Raw genomic sequence first — 22967 nt, forward strand, 5'->3', positions numbered from 1 at the left:
ATGAGTATTGGACATCAAATGTCTCTAATTAAAACCACTTTCAGCCTCCAAGACCATGAGAAAGTCTGAAGTGCAGAATTAAGTATTTATATGAACTAAGTCTGAGCCTCACTTGAACAACTTCCTTGCAACACCAATTTTTCAGATTCTAGGTGTTATTCATACAAGTAAAATCAGGGAATAAGAAATGTTATGCATGACTAAAGATATGTTGTTCTTCCAGGAAGCTAGAGGTGAGGCAAAGCAGCTTCCAGAAGCTGTAAGTTGTAAAAGCATAGATTCAGGAAAGAAAAAAAAAAAAAGTGTGCTGTTCATTTAACATTCTTCACGTTGTGAAAGTCATAGAATCATCTAGATTGGATGGGACTTTCAAGATCATCATGTACATCCATCAAGCTGACCTACAGAGTCCCATCTGTAAGCCATGTCCCTTAGTGCCACGTCCACATCTCTTAAATACCTCTGCAACTGGGGACTCTGCCACCTTGCTGGGCAACCTTTTCCAATTCCTAACCCACCTTTCCATGAAGAAATTCTTTCTAATATCCTATCTAAACCTTCCAAGCACAACTTGAGATTATTTCCTCATGTCCAATGGCCCCTTGCTGCAGCCTCCCTTCAGATCATTGTAGAAAGCAATGAGCAGTCCTCTGAGCCTCCTCTTCTCCAGGCTAAACTGGCCAATCCCTCCCGCCACTCCTCAGAACTTTTATTTTCTAGTACCTTCCCTAACTTTGCTGCTCTCTGTGTGTGCCTGTGCAACGCATTATCCTTTTTGTAGTGACAGACTCAAAGCTGCAGTGTTTGAGATGTGATTACACCAGTGCCATGTGCAAACGGGCAGTCACTTCCCCAGTCCTGCTGGCCTGCTTTTTTGGCCACCTGGGCACACTGCTGGCTTGCGTTTAACCTGCTGCTGACCAGCATCCCCCTGGTCCCGTTCTGCTGGCCACCTTTCTAGCCACTCTTCTCCAGGCCTGTACCACTGCATCCAGTATTACTTTATTGCCAGCTGTCCTTACTACCAGATGTCGTCTGAGTTTGGCTTGTATGTGCTGATTTTGTATGGTTATGAATCCTTTGACTTATGGGAAATTACATCTGATTGAGATGAAAATTGGACCCAAGGCTCAGACTGAGCTGAACTTTGGACATGTATCTCTGTTTTCCAGAGCTTTTCTTTGGAAATCCTGACTTATGAAGGAAAATATGCACAGATCTCTCTCTAGTCAATGTGTCATCCTATTGTCTTCAATACTGCAGAATATAAAGCACAGAATAAGACCACACAAGACTGCATCTCTCTAGGGCATATCTGAATCTTTCTTGCATGGTCTGTGTAACTCTGTATTGCCCCAGAAAAATGAGATATGGAATAAGCAGTATCTTGTCTTTGCCTTGGTGTAATTGCAGCAAAGCTGATTCAGCACATGGCTGGGAATGATATCAATTGTGTATGCATGGGTAGGGAGAATAGTAGGGAACATTAATGTTATCTGTAATTGATCAGTTTTTTCCCATCATTGTATTTTCAACAGGATACTTGTCCCATAAAACAATAATTTTTCTTTTAGTGTAGTCTTGTTGAAAATCTTAAATTTACCTGACACTTCAACAATATTCAAGTGGAAAAATTGAAACTAGATACTTTAGGCTGGGGCCTGGGTCAACTCTATATCTTCCGGAAAATCTTCAACTGTGAAATAGTTTGTTTCCTGTCATCAGGACGCGAAATGCTGATGTACAGCTCACCAGTGGCTTCTGAGAGTTGTAATTCACTTGTTTGCTGCCCAGCTCTCATATTTTTGGCACCTTGCAAATATATGATACCTTTTCTGCATGAAGATAAATGCGTAGTTTTAAGCCTTCATTTACCATAAATCTTAATTTGCATATTGCAAGTTTAGCTGAAATAATAACAAATTGCTGAAGTGTTTTTGCATGGCCATCAGGAGAATAGGAAGCTAGTGTTCTTGGCTGAATATCTGTAGGATTAACATGAAATGCTAAAACATGATACTGGAGCTGATCAAACCATGCAGCCTACACCTGAGGGGAATTTTTCTCATGGAATTCATAAAACTGTCCTTATTTCTCTTGATTAGATGTGACTGTTAAGTTTTAAATAGAAAGCAGCAACTTATACATGAACAGCAGTGGGAGCCTTACAGTTCCAAAGCCATAACTTGTAATCAGCATAGTTCCCTGTCAGAGCGGATTATCCTAAGACACTTCACAACCAGCTCTGCTCCCACCTCCCCCATGGCTTCAAGGGAGAGAAAAACAGGAGAGAAACAGCGAAGAAAGGGGATGTAATTGTCTGAGAGAGACGGAGCTATGTGCCAAAATGTCTGAAGGTCTCAGGACTGTATGTTTCTCACATTATTGCTACTTTATTTTTAATCAGCTGCTGTTTTCAAAAAGACAAATACACTGTCTGTCTCCCTCATATATGTAGTTAGTATGCTGCAGTAATACAGTTTGGAAGCTGAGGTGTAAACTTTGCTTTCAAAGAGTTCTTTGGTAGTTGCTGGCTGGGATCCATCCAGTAGGCACAAGGTTCAGAAGGTTAATGAGAAGATCAGGGAAGAGCATTTACAAAAGCCACCATCAAGAATAACCCAGTTCTTGAAGTACTCTGTCCTTGAGCAAAGTGTGACTGTGTCATCTAGGAAGCTTTCTTTACTTTGGTTATTTCCTGAACAAGAACAGATAGCATATACAGAATAGTAATTTTTCTTTTCTTTCTTTTTTTAAACTTAATTTAGTTCCTCATATAAGCAAAAAGAACTAGCCTGGAAGGTTAATACTATCTATAATGTATATACATAGATAAGAACAGTTGGGTGGCAGATCATAAAATCTGCCTTGGTAAGGGAATCTCTATTCTGACCTAAAAGCAAACTAAGACATGATCTCTCATCAGAACAGTACTTTACCAGTGTCAGTAAGAGGGCCCCATTGCACTTGGTTTCATGCAGATGTGAATTACTAGCTGTGATCACCCCAAATAAAAATTATTTAACCAAGCTAATTGAAGAGGGTTACTTGCTATACTGAACTGGGGATGAATGGTCAAAGGGCTGAAAGCAGTGATTTGTTTTGTCTAATTGGATCTGAACACAGCAGATGACTGAATCATAAGTGTAATGTCCAGGATGAAACAAAAGATTATCTGCTCTTTTGTTCTCCATTCCCTCTTCTTTCCCCAGTGAAAGTAACAAGCTGCAAATTCACCTTGTAACAGACAATGCAAAATGTTAAATACTCAAAACATGGTAATCCACAGAAAAATTGTAGAAGAAGTTAAAATATATGCAATAATACTGGAATGTATCTGAAAACGTCTGGATGATCTTATGTGGGTGAGAAAAAAATCCCCCTTGTTGTTCAGAGATACAACAACGGGTATAAAAGGAATGCACAAATCACCCAATTAAGAACAAGAGAGTATCAGCATATCCTGCACAATATCTCCTTTCTGCTTCTTGCCAGTCAGAAGATAACTTCCCTTCTATTTTTAAGTTATGCTTCAAGGTGGAAAACTAATTTTTGGCTCCCAGTGGAACATGGATCAAAAACCAAAGCGACGTGATGCAAGTACTGTGTAGTAAACACAAAGCTCTTTTGCCTTGCATTTAGTGATCACAGTAGGTCAAAACTCAGGACCAGTGTAATTTCAAACTGTACTTTATAAATCTGGCATCAACCCTCACCTATTAGGTAAGCAGTTCTGTGAACTTCTCACTCTTCAGCTACTTAGCTCAGATGAAGATCTTTCACCATTGCTCACAACCAATCTACAACATTGTGGCATGGGCGCAGGTTCTCTGGCTTAGCTCTACCTTACAAATAGCAGTATGACTGGTGAAATCAAATAGGATTCTTAAAATATACAAACTCCAGTGCAGAATTGCTGTACTAAGTAATAAATAAAATGACTCATGAATGCACCAGGTGTTAAATGCCTTAATTACATTCTTTATGTCAGCTACCTGAGAGTTGTGCTGATATTTCTTGAATCAATATGGCTGATGTAGCATAAGTCTAGTCTAGCTAGAGGTTAGTAGACTGTTTATGACACTGAGCAAGCTGTATACTTAAACAAGAAGCTTATAACCAGTTCATAATTTTCATTGCAAGTTCAATTGCAGTTGAAACAACAACAAAAAAGTCAGAATTAGATGTTAACTGGCCACAAGACACAACAACAATTTGAGTTCAGAACATGTAATATGGTAGACGTATATCACAGTTGCCCATATACAATCTTAAGGTCCCACTCAATAGCTGAATACTTTCCAAATTAGATGTTACAGTTTGTTCATAAGCAATTTTGGTTTGTAACTAGCATTTTAGAAGTGGACACCGAAAACCTCAAAATTAAATTGTGGTAAATTGTACAGTTTGAAGAAGTATATACTGCATTTAATTGGAGAGCTGTGTTTACAGCCTATTATTAACTGCTGGTTGACTTTTCCCCACACACCGGCAAAGACAGTAATAAGTAAATCATGATAGTGATGGGCAACATGGTATTTGAAATGTATTTTTACAAAGTCTCAGCTGATGAACTTTCTGCTGACAAGCACTATCTGAGTCTAGAAATGAAATGTTCTGGTCTGATTAAAATATTATCTATCAATGGAGGGTGGCTGTACAGTTAAGTTCTTTGAAAACTTCTTTTAGTGGTCTTAGAAGAATAATATTTCATCCTTCACAAAATATGATTTGCATATTGAATCTTCTTATTGAACTCCAACATATAAGTGGTAAAATATCATTAACAGCATGAATAATCTAGAAGCACTTTCCTTTTTGTGGGGTTTGTCTATTTAGGGAAGAACAAAGAAAGAAAGAAAGAAAAAAAAAAAACCAACTTTCATAGTGCTTGTGGGAAGGTTTAAATTGTGAGATGATTGGGAGATTGAGGCTGGATATTAGGAAATATTACTTTTCTGAAAGAGTGGTAAGGCACTGGAAGGGCTGCCCAGGGAGGTGGTGGAGCCACCGACCCCAGAGATGTTCAAGGAAGTTTAGACGTTGTGTTGGGGGATGTGGTTTAGTGAGAACTATTGGTTATTGGTGGATGGTTGGACTGGATGATCTTGTAGGTCTTTTCCAACCTTGGTGACTCTATGATTCATTTGGATATTAATAATATAACATTGAAAACAATTTCAGTGAAAAAATTTTTTTTCACCTGTCAACATTTTGTTTAGAAGTATAAAGAAATCATTGGTGTGGGAGAAGACCTCAATTCCTTCTGATTTGTTCAACAGGTATGCTGCATATACAATGTGGACATGAGTTCCAGTGCTCTGGAGAACACATTGCACCCGAAAGGCTTTTCCTGCAAAACAGGTGATAACTGCATCCAGGGAAATCATTAATGGAAGTTCCTCTTATCTTTCTTTATGGAAGGAAAATCTGTTTCTGTGTTCAGATGCTGCTTCTGCATGAGCCTTGCGGGAATCCTGGCTGCCACTGCAGCGTTCTGCAGTGCCCAAGGTAAGGAGTCACGATGGTTGCCATAAACCTTCCCACAAGCACTATGAAAGTTGGTCAGAAAGAACATTATAGATAGGACTAAGTATTCAGTACAAGAACAACTCTTGAATCCTGCAGATGTCCTAAATATCTTCAGCTGTAATCTAAATAGAGCTATGAGAGGGCCAGTATTTCCATGGAAGCACAGGAGTACAAGCAGGGGATTCCTGCTTTGGGGAGAAGGCCTTTAGGCAAATCTGATGCAGATATTACATACAATGATATAAGGAATGGAATTCTTATGTATGCTTTTCTATGAAACCCATTTACTTACTATAGGTAAGAATTTCCTAAGTAAATATTCATATGATAAACCTTTTAATATGATTTTTGAATGACCTTTTGTGTCATTTCTCCTGTGTTGTTACAAAAGGATTATTGAACATTATCACAACAGAACATAATAAACTAACGCTTGGCAGCCCAACTCACCTAAAGGATATTAGGGGTCTGTCTTAAGTCGCTGTGAGTACTCAGTACTTAATAAGACTGAAATGTATGGTGAAAATGGCTTGATTTAATGCTTGAAAAGTAAGTCCAAAAGTGAGGGTTTAGCTAAAGGTTCATGCCTCCATTTGCAGAGTAGAGAAATTAAATCAGATACTGTTCACCACTGAATACTTCTTATTGAATAGAAACTACATAAAATATTAGTTTGAAGTATAGCTCTTATAATAGATTTTTTTTTCAGAGTGCATGAGGAAAAATGCTTAGATGTTAAGACATTCAATTTTGAGGTCAGAAATTCAGGTTTCATCTTTAGTTCTATTCACCTGGGACATTCAGACAGGGGACATTGAAAATGAGTCAGCAACTACTTGCTTTAACCCTATGCAATGTGCTGAATGTTAGGAGGTGGGTTTTTTGGCCAGTCATCTAATTACCTCTGTCCAGGACAGAGACAATGACTTGCCATGGGCAATGCTGCAGATAGCAACCAGTATTTGTGCTGTCTGCAGTACAAGCCAGTCAATACGGCCCCATTATGTCTATCACTGCATGTTCTCATGGGAAGCAAGTGCTACTTGTAAGTTACAAGATAAAGAATTCTAGAAATATATACATCGAAGGGCACATTTCAGCCAAACCAAGACCTGAATTCATTTAGAAGAGAAGAATAGCTGTGCTAATGGTGCGTGATGTGCAGGAAGTAGACAGGAAGGTCAGTTTGATTTGGTGTATGTTCATATAAGATTGGAAAGGGAAATATTTAGGGTATTTTTTTTAGCAGCTGTATCTTCTAGTTTCAGAACTCTTTCTGGGGCAAGATGACTTACTTCCTTGCCAGAAACTCACATCTCTGCAGTCCTTGATAACTGCCAGGCTAACAAGTTGAATGATTCATAAATATGGCTTTCCTCTCATGATAGTTACTTTCTTGGTTAGTACTATTATTATTATTAACTGCTTTCCTCTCAGACTTAGCAATGCTTAGTATTTGCTTTCAAAGCGCAATAAAGATAGTTCACCAACATTTTGCTTTCAGATCTCATCTGCAATGTCCAGACAGACAGTGACCCACGAGTAGTATTTCTGATCACAATGAGCTTACTGTTAGCACATTCTTTCCCTATTGTTTCCTGTTGTGTACTGGGACAGCAAGCCTTTCATGATGTGCTTAGAATGTTGTACACAATGGGCCCTCAGTGACTCAGTAGGGTTGGGCCTCCATTACAATAGAAATAATAATGGTAATTTATTTTATTGATGCATTTGAATAGAATTTGCTGAAAAGTAAAGGAAATAGGGTTTGTGGATTGTGTTACTATAAAACCACGTGCAGCAAAATATTCAGCTCTCTCCAACATTTCATGTCTTCTGGGCATCCAAGGTAGTTGAGTTTGATTTATACAATCAAGCCATTCATTAAATATCTGTTTGAGTTTTAGGCAGATGCATCCTTTACCTGAGTGATGAAATCTGAGTACAGGAAAGAGAGCTATTCCTTTGTGAAAAGACCCCATTCTGCTTTATAAAGTGAGCCTTGCAGCAATATACTTCTAGAAAACTGCCAAGCTTTGTATACCAAATACCGTTGTGAGGGCTTAGCAATAAAGCAGTTGTGGACTTGGGGTTGATCCAACCACACAATAGCACATCTTTAAGCAATATTTCCTCTTTCAACATCCATCTACAGCTCTGTAATTCACTGACAAGCGTCAATTCATTTTAATTCCAAAATTCTAGACTAGAACACAAAGCAGTTTAGAAATCTGAATTCTTTTATGTGCTTAATAATTATTTAAATCACTAGTCCAAGTCACGTTCAAAAGAGCATTTGCTGGGGATCTTTCAGGAGCCGACTGAGCTATCATTTATTAGCACCTACTATAGTATACTGTGAATCAGAAGTAAACTTGGTATTTTCTAACAACAACACTTTATATAGCTTGCTATTGTAAAAGACCTGACTGCTAATGAGTGAATGGACAAGTGGCAAATAAATGTCAGAGAGTATATATAAAATATTTCAGTGAATAGATGTAGTCCCTATTGATCCATATTGGGTAATGGCTTGGAAACTTGTTAGCTCCCATGTTCCCCAAGCAGGTAGGAGAGCCTGTTTTAAAAACAACAACAACAACAATAACAAAAACAACAACAACAACAAAAGCACACAAAAAAACAACCCAATACTTGTTGTGCAAGGCTTCTTGTAAACCACCTTGCAGATAAACACATTCAGGAAAAAAACATGCTGGTTCTGACATACATGTTTGACATATGTGTTTCTGCTGTCATTAGCAGGTGAAGGGTGAATGGATGGATCTGTTTTGCGTTGTATATAGGGATGCATCTGTATTTTTGTGCCTTTTAGCTAATGTATTGTTATGAAAGTAAAACTATGAAGTTATGTCCATTTTACCTTTTTGTGCTGGAAAGGGGCAGAGCCCAGAACAGCTGTTTCAGTGGCAGGGTAGCCATTCAAATGAGAACTACCATCTACTCTTGGAAAGGCAGCTACAATATACTCACTTTGTTGAATAGTCAGTCATACATTCCACACTCACCAGTATAAAGGAAACTTCAAAAGTGGACAAGTTTCACATGACCTTAGAACATACGCCTGACTTTGAGTCCCTGAAAGGAATGACCTCCCCACCATTCATCATAGTGGCTTGTTAACACTCAAATGCACTGTTTTGAGAGGTCCCTACCAATATTAACCCATACAAAACCTGAATGGCAAGGGCAGGATTAGACAGAGAATTTATACATAGCTAAATTTTCACTACCCCAAAGTGCCCACTCGTCTGGGGGCAGCTTTAGTTGCTGTGCCTCCATAGAACTAGAGTAGGTTCAGAGTCACCAGCATTATGCAGTTATGTAGTAGAAGAATAGAAGAAAATGTTTTAAAGAGATTAAGGCACGATCAGCATAAACACAAACAAATGCATACACCACTTATATTACTTGATATTTATTTATAACCTCCATATTTTATTCATGAATTTTACAATTCCAAATATAATGAAACAGTTAAAGTACTTTATTACAAAGCTTATAAAATAATTAAATAATACACTTATATTTTTTGCTTTTTTTTTTTTTTACATCATAAGTCATATTTTGTGACACTGCTATTTTCTTTTCTCAGTTTTCACTTAAGGAAGTGAGCAAAGAAATATAAAGGAAAAGCTATGCATTAATAAATTAATTATTTTACATCAAATAATAAAAAGGACACAATTATTAAAAAAAAAAAAAAAACAGAAAAAATCTTGTTGTTTTCCTAGAAAAGAGTTCATAATAATACAATGTCGAATATCAAGACAGAGCAATGTAGATTGAGATATGTTTCCAATCATCATTTCTTACAGTATCATGGAATACATGTTTTTAATTTAAATTGTTGCAAAAGGAACTGATAATTTTAAGTGACCACTGTCTGGCATTAGTGCTGAGCTGGCTAATCTTATGCTGAATTGGTACTTTAAAAAAACAGTAAAATGCTGCTACATTCATCAAAAGAAGTTGTGGGATTGGGTGGAATTAGATAAATATGTCCCTCATAGCCACTCCCCAGAAAATTACAGTAGAACACAGCTCTGTCTCAGAACGGTTTTGGCAAATATGTTGGGTTGAATTTTTTTTAATTCAGAAACTTTTAAAGTTGTACCATTTGATGTACAGTGTCACATAAGATCTTGATATGGAATGATTACAAATGTTGTTTACATTTGTTTTGTTTGCTGGTGGATTCTGAATTAAATGTAAGTATTAAGAGAGTGTATAAAATTAGAAATGATTTTTATTTGGTTAGAGAAAATAATCTGCTTAGTATTTGCAATTTTTTCTTATCACCTGTTTGAAAATATAACTATTTAGAGAAGTTTGGCATGAATTAATGGACTGTAATATTCCTGTTATTTCATTTGGGCAACTGATGAAACAAAATTTGCAGAGATTTGAGATTAAAAGGAAGACATTCTTCAGTATCTTGGCATTTAAACAACCTAGCTTCTGAAAAAAAAATCTACTTTAATATATCAAGTTTAAATTTTAAATTTACATATCTTATGAGCTTAGAAAGTTGAAAACATAACATTGAGTTCAATAAATCTGAGTTCCTTGAGTTAGTTGAAATATGAAATTCTATTTTACTTGTAACACAGCAATGTTAAAAGTCCAAATATTCTAACGCTGAATATTTCTAGGAATATATTTCAAGTTACTAGTTGAAACTCACCTCTGAGTTTCTAGACGAAGCAGAAAATGAATTCTTCAGAACAATAAAAACATAAGCATGATGCAAAACTTGCTTTTCCAGCAGCAAGTACAACAGAGAAGCACCATATATCTTTGTAGTGCACCATTCACTTCTCGTGGTCACACGTGTGACAGTGGGTTCTCCAAACAGTCATCTGAAAGTCTTTCTGTGAAAATGGCAGTAAACAGCTTCCTTACCCTGGGACAACATTATCATAAAAGATAAATAAGGAAACACTTCTGATTGTGTGATCTGTCGTGCTGCCGTGCTGTAACCTCATTCCTTGAGCTCCCAATCTCTTTTGCTTTGCATTCTGGTAAATTAGCCACAAAAGGCATCCTTGCCTGATTTTCTTCCTCATAACATGCAACAGTGCAAAGTGACACTTTTAAGGAAAGAACTGCCCCTTGAGTCTCAGTGTTCAAGTGATCCATAGTACCCTGTACTTCAGTGAGGTCAGCAAATAAAAAAAAAAAAAAAAAAAACATTCATTTTTCAACATATATCCAACAATTACTGTACCTCAGACATTCCCTTAGAAAAAAATGTCTCTTCCATCAGTGGTTTACATGGCACCATGTCTTAAAGTTAATTTCAACATAAATTGAAGAAGAAAATCTTGTCAGTGAAGGGTTCAGATAACATGCTGCTGTCAGTTCTTCTTTGTGCATGATTTACAACATTGCTTTCCATAAAATTTGTGGTTACAGACACCGTGCTGGGGTACCAGATGACACCAGCTGAAGAAATCCACACAAGAAGGATCATCTGAGAGAGAGAAATCCAAGCAATGTTTTAGTATTTCTACAAATCAGACAGTAGTTCTACCAGCACCTTCTAAAGTGACTTAATTTTCTGCATTTAGCTTTTTAGGGAATGTAAGGAATCGCACTTCTAACTTAAACACTTCAGTTAGGTGGCACGGATCAGGCTTTCAGGACTTTGACTATGCCATAATGGTGAAAACTTAACTAGTGGATATAGAGACAAGGTGAGAATGTCTTGTTCTGAGAAGCCCAGCTTCTAATTACAAAAATAAGTTAGAAAAAATTTATCATTATGATTTCATTTCACCAACTTATGTGCAGCTCATTTATACACATGGCACAGTAGCTTTAAAAACATTTCATAGTTACTCCTTTCTAGAGTTTTGGAGTGGATTCTTTATTTTTCTTTAGAAGAGCAGAGTGGTGATTCAAATGGATGATTTGTAAACAAATCCACAATGTCTATGAGAGCAGCAAGACATTTCAATGAGATTTAGCAAAATTTGTAGCTAAACTGAAATCTATGAACAGAGAACAGAATTGCTGTTTACATGATCATGTATGAATTTCTTTTGATTAGTCACTATTCTTTTTTAACTTCCTTTTTTATGAAGGCAATGGTGATATTTTTGTACCTTTATCATCCTCAGATTTATTTGAATGAATAGGAAAATGAAAAATACTTCCATTTTATTGCTCAGTTTTTAAAAACATAATCCCATCTGTAAATGCTAATCTTATGTAAAGAAAACACTGTCCTTGAACAAAGTGTTTTATAGGAACTAGGAAGCACAGTGTCATACTGCATACTGCCTTAACTGAGTGTCAGGAGGGATGGATCTGGTAGTTTAGCACCAGCTTTCACTTTGCTTCAGCTACTGCCCACCACACAGACCTTGGCACGGGGGAACTGACAGTGCCACTTTGCCAAAGCAGTCAACAGATGAAAAGCTGCACAGCTCCAGGTAAGTAAAGCTGTTCTGAGTTGGGACGATCACCCGTCATGCAAGGGTAAATTTTCAAAAATTACAGATGGCTGTTTTTGTTGTGGTTTGTTGTTGTTGTTTTGTTTTGTTTTTTAACTTTATATGCACTGAGGAGCTAATGTTAATAAATCTTTATCCTCCTTTTGAAGACCAGAGCGCAATGCTAACATTACAAAGGTGTGGCCAAAAACTTTATTCTTGGGACCTAATCCAAGGACTATTGGAATGAACACAAAGCCTCCCACTAGCTTCAGTGGATGCAGACCAGGCTCTCAGCTCCTTATTTCTATTTACTCAAGTATTTACATGTTGTTTTAATTTTGATTCATTTCAAGCGGTTGGATTGTTAGGAGTTATGGTGACCGTAACTGCATCTAACAGATGGAAGTGACCCAGCTTGTCTAGGAAAGTGTGTAAACTCTCCCTGAAACATTAATTTCTCAACTGTGATCACTGAGCTGGAGCTGCATGGCTGATAATGGAGACTGATTTGCTTCGATGTGATTCCAGCACAGCTGGTTCCTTCTCTTTTTGCTGGTTTAGACAGAAAGTTAGAGAGCAGTGAAGAGATAATTGATCTCTAGAGCCTGACGACCCAGTTATAATAAAGGTGAAAGAGCTCCTGCAGATGTGAGGCAAGAAAGAAACAGGCCAAAGCCAAAATTAGTAACAGACATTACTTCAGACATGAAATATAGCAGAGGGAGGCTGGGGTGAAAGAAGAGTGCTTGCTGTATCATGACAGAAGAGGACGTAATACAGAAATTCTGAAGCACAGCAGAACTTCTTAGGAATGTTAATTAGCATTTGAATTGTTAAGAATATTTAATTATAAAAACGGGAAAACTGCTCATGTATCTGTTTTAGGTATATTTTATCAGTATATCTTAGTTTGGATTCAGGTCTCATACTCTGCGTGTCTTGAGTTACACAGTGGGTCTAACTCTTCAGACACCACTAGGTTCTACACTGAATATCATGAATCAGTAGAGATGAGAGGGGTTGTTGTCTGATGTCAGATTACAAGGTGCAGGGCCAGAGGTTGACCGTTGCTCCCAACTCTACTTCATTTCTCTTGCAATCCAGACTGTTTTACAGACATTACTTTCAGCATCTTGTTTTAAAATGGTAATAAGACACTTAATGTACAGTATATTGAAAATTAATGTTTGAAGTGCTTTAACATGTCTAGGTAACTGTTATTACACTGGACAAACCTGGACCTCCATTCATTTTTTTTCCCCCCACTTATGGCGTCACAAGCAGTAACCAGCTTTTGAACAAATACATTGGATGGAATGAATGCATCTCTCTCTTTCTTTGATGATTCTGAGAGAACTCCCATTCCATCACTGACACAAAGATTCTTGCTACTCCAGAACTCAAAACACACTGAAGATATGAAGAGGGATATAGCAGGCATACAAGTTAGAAGAAAGCTGAATTTCATTTTCCCTGACCTATTGGGCTATACTGATCAGGAGAAGCAAAACTACACTCTAGTAAAAGCATTTTTGAACACCCTGGAGGTTGTTGCAATCTGAAGCATGGGTGGAATTTAAAACATGAAAAAAAAAATTGCAAATTCTTACTGTTTAATTTTAAAGTTGATATTCTTAATCATAAAAGAGTTCCAGCATAGGACATTCCAAAAGCATAAACTGAAGGTGCAGCTCAGAACCACACTGTGCTAACTTTTAAATATATATATATTAAACATATCTCTATTCTTAAAATCTCTCTCAGTTATACTCAAGTCTGCTTTAAGAGAGTTAACTCTGGGAAGAGAGATACTATAGTGTTGAAAGTAACTGAAAAGCTGCAAAGATATGTGGTGTGCAAAGAATTTGTGGAGGAACATGTCAAATATAAATTTTAAGTGGGTGTAATGAAAAGGTGATTTTTGCTGGATGTAGAGTATATCTAGTATATCAATATAAGCTGCTGCAGAACGTAGAGCTGAGTTTTACCTCTTTTTGAAGGGGCTGGGCAAAAGTTAGTATTGCAGGCTCTCAGAATTGCTGGTTTCTGATGGGGCAAGCACCCAGAGGCTGGTCTCCCTTGGCGTAGGCACTGCACGCTCCGGGTTTGCACTCCCCCACCACATGTTACTGTACACTGTAGACAACAACAAAAAAATTAATTACAGAGAATCTATTGGAGCCCATGAAAGCCAAAGGGAAGCATTCTGAGGGGCTTTAGATGAGACTTTCAGAGAGAGGTCATGATCAGATGTGTCAATGCTTGGTGATTCCTATCAGGACCAGATTTTCAAAGGTGTGTGCATCTGTTCTCCATTCTTGAGCCCTTTCAAAAGTATGGTTATTTAAGGACTCAACTGAAAATTTGGTTCCTTACTTAGGCATGTAGACAAACTGAATATTATAGAAAATCCATTCCTGATTGGCTGCACTGACTTCTTTTGAACTCTAAGCCTCTGGGCCCAATCCTGCTGTCGGAGCAAAGATAAAGCTCCCCCTGGAAACATAATTATGGTAGTGTCTGGGGAAAAACACTATGCATTTGCAGGAAGATCTATGAAGTATTTTAGAATGAATAAGCCTTTTACTTGTATGTGTTTCGTGAAAAGTTGTCTTTAAGATAAATAGATCATTTTCATCTGATTACAATTGTCAGGCATACATTGCTTCATGTAAATGTTATTAAATGAGTGTGTGGCTCATTGATATGTGACTCATAAAGTAGATAAGTTCCAGAAATACAGAAGCTTATTTGCAAGAATGTAGAAACAAATACAGACTGATCCTCAAATTAATCATAGTATTTAGGGAATTCCAGGCAATCTGAGCAGATCCTCAAATACATTGTGCATATTGCTATGTAATAGTTCAAGCACAGTGCAGTTAGAACACTGAAAAGGAAGTGTTGGGAAACAATAGTGGAATTGAGTGGCTCTGAAACACAAATAACATTTTAGAGCAACCTTCTTGAATTTTGTGACAAAGAAGTTAACTGAACCAAAATATATCATGAATGGGAAGGGAAGGATGAGGGAGCTTCCTATTCCTACCTGCTGCCAGGGCGAGGAATACCAGCCAGACACCATGTTATACAAGGTTTGGGATGGACAAGGTCCATTGTTACAAGCTTCTTCCAGGTCTATGTTTGGTTTCTTGATGTTTCTACATCTTCTCTGAGGAAAGGTGATTAATTTCCCATGGATGCTTTTCTCACCACATTTTAGTTCTCGCTTGCGTACACCTGGGCCACAGGAGGCTGAGCACTGTAAAAGCAAAGCACACCTTTTAAATCTATAGAAACTCATTCAAAGGAGACTGGGCTATGCTCAGGATAACCTAAATTACATGAAACTACAAAAGCATTATAAAACCCCAAAGACCATGCTCCACATGTATAAACAGAAATATGAAGCTAAGTCACCAGAAGTCCAAAAAAACAAAGACATCAGAATATATCTAACTACATCTGAATGCAAAGAACTGTGTTTTTATAGTGGCTTGCCCACAGCACCTGATTTTCAAATGTCAGCTTAGCTTTTCTTTTTTTCTTATGCTGTTTGCGTATGTGTCCCCAAGTCAACATTGTCAAAATGCGAAAAGGAAGACAGTGAGCTCTACTTTACTTTACCTCACTCCAGGAAGCAATCACCCACTGGAGCCGGTCATTCTTGGGGCAGCGTCCTAGCACACAGGTCTGCTGGGATTCAGGTTTATGGTCTTGGCTGCACATACTTTCAGGCAAGATTTTAAGCTTGGGAGAACTAGTACTTGTGCAGTAGACATCCCGCTTCTTAACACCTCTCCCACAAGTCTTGGAGCACTGTGATGGAAAGAAATATTCATTTGAGCTAGAAGAAATGTAAATTGACATTATTTGTATTTTACAGCAGAACACAGAAACCGTTGTTAATGTGCTCTGTAGCTGCCATTATAATGCAAGTAAACTTGAAATTCCATAACAGCAATATCTATATGTCAGTCTTACAATGTTCTTCTGAGTGCTTTCTTTTTGTAAATTATGAACTCTTAACAGCTCCCATGTAGGACAAGAAATATCTTTTTTTCCGTTGATGAGGGAAGTTGGATTTGTGAGCAAAATTGTTTTTTCTCTAGACAGCATAGTTGAAAGCTACTTCTAACCTCCCATCTGAAAATCTCCCACAGCAAGATGTTCTCAGCTATTTGTTATCTTGTCCTCATGTTGGCCCAGAGGGACAAGAAAGAGACAGAGAAGACTACCTAGGGAATCTATACATAACTTCTTCACAAGAATCTCAGAAAAAAAGACAGAATCTGATATAGAAAATGGTTAAGATACTTGACTGAAGTTAATTGCCAAGATTACAATGAAGTTTAGGACGAGTCACTAGTGAATAAATATGTATTGCTTGAACTGTGGTTCAGTTGAAAAGACATTCCATAGCTTTCATTGCCTCAGCATCCAACAAAATGCACTAATGAGCCATTTCTGATGAAATGAGGAAATAGCCCTGAAATAATTCTGTGGACTTTCTATCTTGTTGCATTCTCTTCTAAGTGTTCTTATAATAATTAACAGGCACATTCCAATGCAGAATACCACATTATCAGTGTACAAATTAAATCAAAAACGTTTTCTAAAGATTTCATGAAAGCAGAGTGCAGTGAAATAGAACAGAAATACCTGTTTGCTGAAAATCTCTGGTTGTAATCTTATCCCCAAACAGATGGAAAAGCCTTTCATTTAAAATGATTCTCTGATTTGTGAAGAGAGACTGGGTAGTTTGCATTTTTTTCTTTTAACTCTTTTGAGCCTGTGTTATAGCAGCTTTTAGCTGACTCTTAAAATCTTTGCTAACTTGTTCAATAAGCCTGGTAAGGACTTGTGAACTTAATTTTTATAAGTTAATTTAAAAAACCCAACTTGAATCATACAGCTCCTACAGAAGGGGATAATTGATTATTTTAAAATTTTTGGTAAAGTTTGAAAATGTGAATGTGTCTGAAGATTTTTGTTCTTCCCTTGTAAATATCTAATTGTCACATCTGTTTTTCACAGTCTTTTGCCATAGTAATGTTTCCTTCACATACACTGGAAGAAGTTACTTGTCTGTCCCAGTACATTACAGGGCACTCACATGGAGCAGCACAGTGTGCTTCTTAACCTGGAAAACTTAGATCAAGATGTACTTGAACACCTAAGGAATAAAAGTACCAAGAGGAGTAATAGAGTTTTCAGTAAATTTAAATCCACCTTGGGTTTCACTAAATGAATACGGAAAAATCGAAATAATTCTTTTTTATATAGGTTTACTGTCATCTGTCTCTTACATCTAAAGATTTCCCAATACTTGATTTATCCTCACGTTCACAGCTCGTGCCAGCAGCAACAACAGTCACAGACAGAGCAGAGATGAGTTTTGTGTAAGCATGTGTGTGCTTTTTAACTCAGACTGGTTTAATGTCAAGCTTTTCATAGGTTTGTGAAGCAGGGTGTGTACACACAGGAATCTGCCTAGGGGCCTTATGTTCCTCAGGGAGATTAACTGCAGCAGTGTTCTACTTAGAGTTACTCTAACAAAGGCAAAAGTAGAGAAATAATTATTGTATGTGTAAATCACAGCTTTATCAATCCACAATTAAAAAATGTGCATTAATAACTCCAAATATTTCTTCATTCCTTGGCTGCCAGTCATCAATAAGAAAAGTTAATACTGCTGTAAGAACTTCTCTCAGACAGGAGCTAATGGCTTTGAAGAATTCATTGAGCCTTAAGTTATGAAACCAGAAAAAATCTTCCATCTGTTTGTATGCACCAGAAAGGACACCACGTGTCCCCTTCTGGAAGCCCTCCTTTCTGACCACTTACAAAGGCTCATTAAAATATAGCTTACAAGTTATCATCACAAATAGAACTATTCATACACTATTGATTTTCACAGTTTGCACTGTTTCTTTCTGCATAGAATTTTTGGCATAGTTTTCATTATGTCAGCAATAGGAAACACAAGTTTTTCTCCAGATTACCTGAGACCATAGTCCAGGGCTCCATTCGGGTGGGCATTCTTGACTATTGCATATCTGCACTTGTGCAGGGGTGCTAACAGGACACAGGGAATGGGCCACTACCTCCTCTCTTTGGAAAGCCTTTTTCTGGACACACTGGATGAGACGACTTTGTTGCCCTCCTCCACAAGATTTGCTGCATGCACTCCATTCACCTGCTGACCAGCTTAATGGAGAAAATGTATATTAGAAACACAAGATGCCAATTAACTTTATAAAATCAACACATGTGAGTCACCTATGAAATGCGAATTATTCAGGGATTCTGCTTAATCTACTCTACTGATGTACTGATTTCAAGCAATCGAAAAACTTAAGTTACTTAATCTTTCTTCAAAGAAGAGAACATTTTGAGTGGGATGAAATATAAGTAATACAGCTAGAAAACCTAGAATTAATTATTTACAACTCACACATCTACCAAAATTAATTTGCCTATGAATCTAACCTAGAATCTGGAATTCCATTTGGACAGAGAGAGACACTTCCATTGAGGCTGGTGGAGTATCTAGAAAATCTAACAAATCACCATTCCTTTTTAATCACATCAGTATTTTAATTGAAAGAAAAAACCTCCCTGAAAATAGAAAAGAAAAATATTCTCTAAAGACATGAGTGAATGATAACTTTTGTCACTTCAGCTGCTGAAGAGACCTCCAAATAGACTAACAGAGAAGCAAACAAAACAAAAGTATGATGGATAGGCAGTAGATGAGATTGGCTCACTGGAGAGTGAGCCTTTGAGCTCACTGGAGAGTGAGACCTTTGCTGTTACGTTGCTTTCCTTGTTACCTTTTCCTTCAAAAAAACACAAACTGGAAGAAAGTTCACCCAAGCAGATACGGGGGAAAAGCTGGCATTGCAGGGAAAATGGGACCAACTTAGGCAGGCATGAACCTCCCAGTGCATTTGTCACAGCTCAACAAATGTTGGCACGGTAGTATTCAGTGATATTAATGTCAAACCTTAGCTTGCCTCTATTTACAAAAAGAATAGGCTTGCTAAAATCAGCAGTCCTGTCAATAGCGTTTGGAGGATTTAAATCTCCTTAGACTAACAAATTTGGCAGACAGAAGATGTGGGATCTAAATAAAACAGTAAGAATTTAACCAGCAAAAGCTGTTGGGCAAATCTACACTCCAGTCGCAGGCAAGCTTCAGTAATGAATACTGTCACTAAAATTACACAAAGACTGAAGAAACACTGCCAATTGCTTAGGCTGAGCTCAGTTTTGAAATGTCAATAGCTGCTTAGTATTTCTATTACTATTTCTATTGAGTGGGTCCCCAACCCTTGTGTAACTCTTCAGACACACATCCAAGTGTCTGTCCTCAAAGCTTCCAATGTAAGATCATAATGAACAACTAGATGGGAAAACGAGTGAAGAAAACAGGGGAAATTATGAAGATTAAAAGATTACTTGAAATCTCTTATTGAAATATGCAGCACTGAACTTAAGTATTTTACAGATTTTTAATAATTTATGTTACAGAAAAGGTTGGTTGTCTTTTTTTGTCTCAAATCCAGCTGCTTGGCCTTCTATGGTTTCCTACAGATTCACCCTGTGGGGACTAGAATAGCTGCTTACACACAGTTTTAATGACAGGAAGGGTTGTTTTTTTTTTCTTTTCTTACTGTGTGAAAGATGACCAGCATCCCATTTGCCTTTCTGATCACATCTGCCTGAAAACAAAACTATATTTAATTGTTTAAAAATATATAAAACTCCTACTCTGGTAAAATTCCGTTGGGAACAGAAGCGATCCCAACACTCAATCTAATAACTTCAGTAACTGTCAAAAATAGTGGGAAATATAAAAGGGCCTAGTATAAGGACAAAGAAATATTAATATGAAAAGTCAGTAGTTATGTATTTCCAGAACACATCATACATTTTCTTTTTGTCTGATTTAGAACCATGTGGACCTTTGTGATACAAACATCTGTACAGAAGTTAATAGTTTTAATCCATTCTACAACTTTTAATTAGTTTCCCTTGATGTTTTTGACAACCGTGATTGGCAGAGCAATCAAAAGCAATCATTTTAAAAGTCTATTTGCACTAACTGTCCAGAAAGTTCCCTTCTTCGTAGAGGAGAGGACAATAAACTATCTTTAATGTCCTCTAGTAAACTGCCATTTTCCAAAATTATCTGGGCTGTGATCCAAGAGTATCTTTCATTAGCTCAAATAACATAAGTAATTATGAGCAGATTTGCCAGTTCTGAAATCCAGCAACAGTGTGTAGTTCTAATGCCTATGTTCTCACTGTTGGGATGGCAGTTTTGTTCTCCCTCAGACTTTGTTCCTATGCAGTAATTATTCCTCACTGACCTTTACAAGTCTGGAGTCTTCTCTTTCAAGTCACAAAACACACACACATCTCACATAGTCACTTTCTTTCCTTGCCTATTATGCCCACCATATTTGTTTCTTCTTTATTTCCTATTGTTTCCTCCATTGTATTTACTAATTTTTTTAATGTTGCCCCATGTGGTTTTAAAAATAATTAACTATTGAGTTGAATTGTTTTTTACCCACATGTGTAGTTTTGGGAAGCTTGGGGCTTTTATAGTTTTTATTTCTGTACTCCTTTTAGGGATCAAGTTATTAATTGTGTTGTGGTAATCTAAAAAATCTAAAATTATCAGAGCAATTTTAGCATGACAACGTTGCACTGCATGTCAAAATGGAGATTCAGCATTTTCAGTGACATTTATGCCAGTGGATCTTCAAAACATGTCATGATATCAGCTCAACAGAAATAGAATTTTCTGTATGGTCCACTGAGAGAAAATAGAGATGAAAATCATTTTGCTGAAAGTTTTATAGCATAACAATGCTACATGAAAATGAAGGTGAGCATAAGCTGATGAAAAAAGACTCCTGGGAGTATCACAGACACTGCATTTCTGCCTACATGATACTAAGTTCATTGGTTAAAAATAATTCTGGCAGGAGATAAGTCACATGCGAACAGATTGTGTTTGGCTACAAAGATTACTTAAAATTAGTATTCAGAAATTCATGTGGCTAAAAGCAATCTAAAGAAATTGCTGAAGCAGGAACATGGGGCTCTGATGTGACATGCTGCCATTATTTAAATCTTATCTCTATCCTTTTGTGGTTATAATGTATAATTTACCATTTGGATTCTGTGCTCTGTGCTGTAATCTTTAAATTTTGCAGGAAATTCCAAACTATTACTGGACTATTTTTTAGAATGTTTAACATATTGCAAATTATGGATTTTGAAGCAAAAACAACACTACCATAAAGCATATCTGTCTTTTTGCCTTGCCCCATCATCCTCTTCTGCACTGGGGCAGATAGGGAAAACCAATTAAATGTGTTATTTTTATCAAGTATGGGAGTGGGCTTAACTGACTGCTTTTACAGTTATTGCATTCATCAGCACAAGGTAAAAGCAGCAGATGACATGAGGACTAGAGCTCCTCACTTCTGCTGTCTGCTGCTTGTGCACTTGAACTGTGTTCTCAACAATTTTCCTATGCAACAATTATTTTTTTTACATCATATCACTGTAGAAAATCTCCTGTCCTGGAAGTCATTTTTTTTTCTTTAATATAAAATTAATATAATGCTAAAGTTGAAAAGTCAGGAGTCCAAATGTGAAAAAAACAGCAGAAGACAGACAGTCAGTGTACTCTTAAATCTCCCCATTTAAATTCTAAGCCACATGATACTGTGTTTAATTATGTGAACACACAACATTTTTTTTTCCAAAGGACTCCTACCACAGCTACTATAAATCAGTGTGACTCCTTTGTTTTTAAAGGAGCTCTGTTGATTTATACCAGCTGGATTCTAAAGGCTTATCTGTATGTCATTGTCTTCCTTTGCATCTCACCTTTCTTATGTCTTAGAAAATAAGGTTGTTAACATAAGAAACGTCTTTATATTTATTTTTGTGGGAGCAGGAGCATTGCTGACAATTTATTTGGCTGATAGTCCTCTTACTGGTATCAAAATACTGTATGAAGTATTTTGCCCAAAAGTCACTAATTGCACTTCACAAGATTCTTTTAGCCTAATCTAATATGTGGAATCTGAGTCAGAAGGCCAAGCTTCCTCATGGGGAGTAGCACTTTACTCAGGAAATGGTCTTATTGATTCAAGGTGAGTAAAGGTGGCAGAATGGGCCTCTAAGTAACTTAGATTTACTCAGTGTCACATAGCTAACCCCAGCATGGTGACAGAGCTGCAAGCAATCCTCAGGAGGTCTTGCTTAGCAACATTAGAAATACTGCCTCTATTATTATCATTGGGCAGAAGCCTACACAACTAACGTTTTTAAACAATTACTGTTTTAAATTACAGAATAAAAATGGGTTCATCTAGCGGGCTGTACAATTCTGTGTGCCTATCTCAGAGAACTTCCTTGCTAGCTAACTCAGTCATAAGGCACAATGAAAGGCAGAAAAATAAAGAGAACTTACTGTGCTGGGCAAGGATTAGTATTGCATAGTTTTGTTTCAGTTAAAGGCTTCAACCGTGGACCACAAAAAGAGGAATTAACTCGTGTACGATGATCTTCCAAACAAATTGCTTTTGCTGTAATGTGTCCTATGGAAGTATTAGGAAAAAAATGTAGTAAAATAAATGTTTACTCAAAATTCAAAAGAAAAAGAAGTAGGAAAGAATTTTATCTGATCCAGCCAAGGTCATCCTTGGTACAATTCCATTGACTTCAACTAAATAAAACAGGACTTCATTTGGCAACTGGTTTCTAATGCTGACTTCCTTTAAACAGTCTGCTGGTATGCTGTGAAGTCTTAACAACAAACTAAGATATTTCTGAATTTCACTTTTTTTTTCAAATTCAGAAACATGGCATTTACTTGGGTCATCCAGTCCAATTCTTTGATATTATGGGCAACTGCATCATAGAATCTTATTTATATGA

The 22967-nt window shown here is 37.0% G+C and overlaps 1 protein-coding gene and 1 long non-coding RNA gene across 6 annotated transcripts in view; one reads left to right on the forward strand and one right to left on the reverse strand.

Moving 5' to 3' along the window:
• LOC149916170 (uncharacterized) overlaps positions 1-22967 on the forward strand; it is a 201436-nt gene that overhangs the window by 178039 nt on the left and 430 nt on the right. The window contains exons 4-5 of one of the 3 annotated variants that reach the window (XR_016470603.1): positions 5283-5364; positions 5447-5511. This is a non-coding gene — a long non-coding RNA (uncharacterized LOC149916170). Of the gene's footprint in view, positions 1-5282; positions 5512-22967 lie in introns of all 3 variants that reach the window. The other 2 variants (XR_016470602.1, XR_016470604.1) reach the window with 2 other exon arrangements.
• ADAMTS18 (ADAM metallopeptidase with thrombospondin type 1 motif 18) overlaps positions 9286-22967 on the reverse strand; it is a 72281-nt gene continuing 58599 nt past the window's right edge. For all 3 annotated transcript variants that reach the window (XM_090149375.1, XM_090149377.1, XM_090149376.1), the window contains 6 exons: positions 22501-22627; positions 18002-18206; positions 15624-15815; positions 15046-15258; positions 13985-14132; positions 9286-11029 (listed from right to left, as the gene is read on the reverse strand). In XM_090149375.1, the coding sequence (XP_090005501.1) occupies positions 10914-11029; positions 13985-14132; positions 15046-15258; positions 15624-15815; positions 18002-18206; positions 22501-22627 (1001 nt within the window). In that variant the 3' untranslated portion in view covers positions 9286-10913. The remainder of the gene's footprint in view (positions 11030-13984; positions 14133-15045; positions 15259-15623; positions 15816-18001; positions 18207-22500; positions 22628-22967) is intronic.

The sequence above is a fragment of the Phasianus colchicus genome, chromosome 13, assembly GCF_987193195.1.
Source record: "Phasianus colchicus chromosome 13, bPhaCol1.hap1.1, whole genome shotgun sequence".
Lineage (NCBI taxonomy): Eukaryota > Metazoa > Chordata > Aves > Galliformes > Phasianidae > Phasianus > Phasianus colchicus.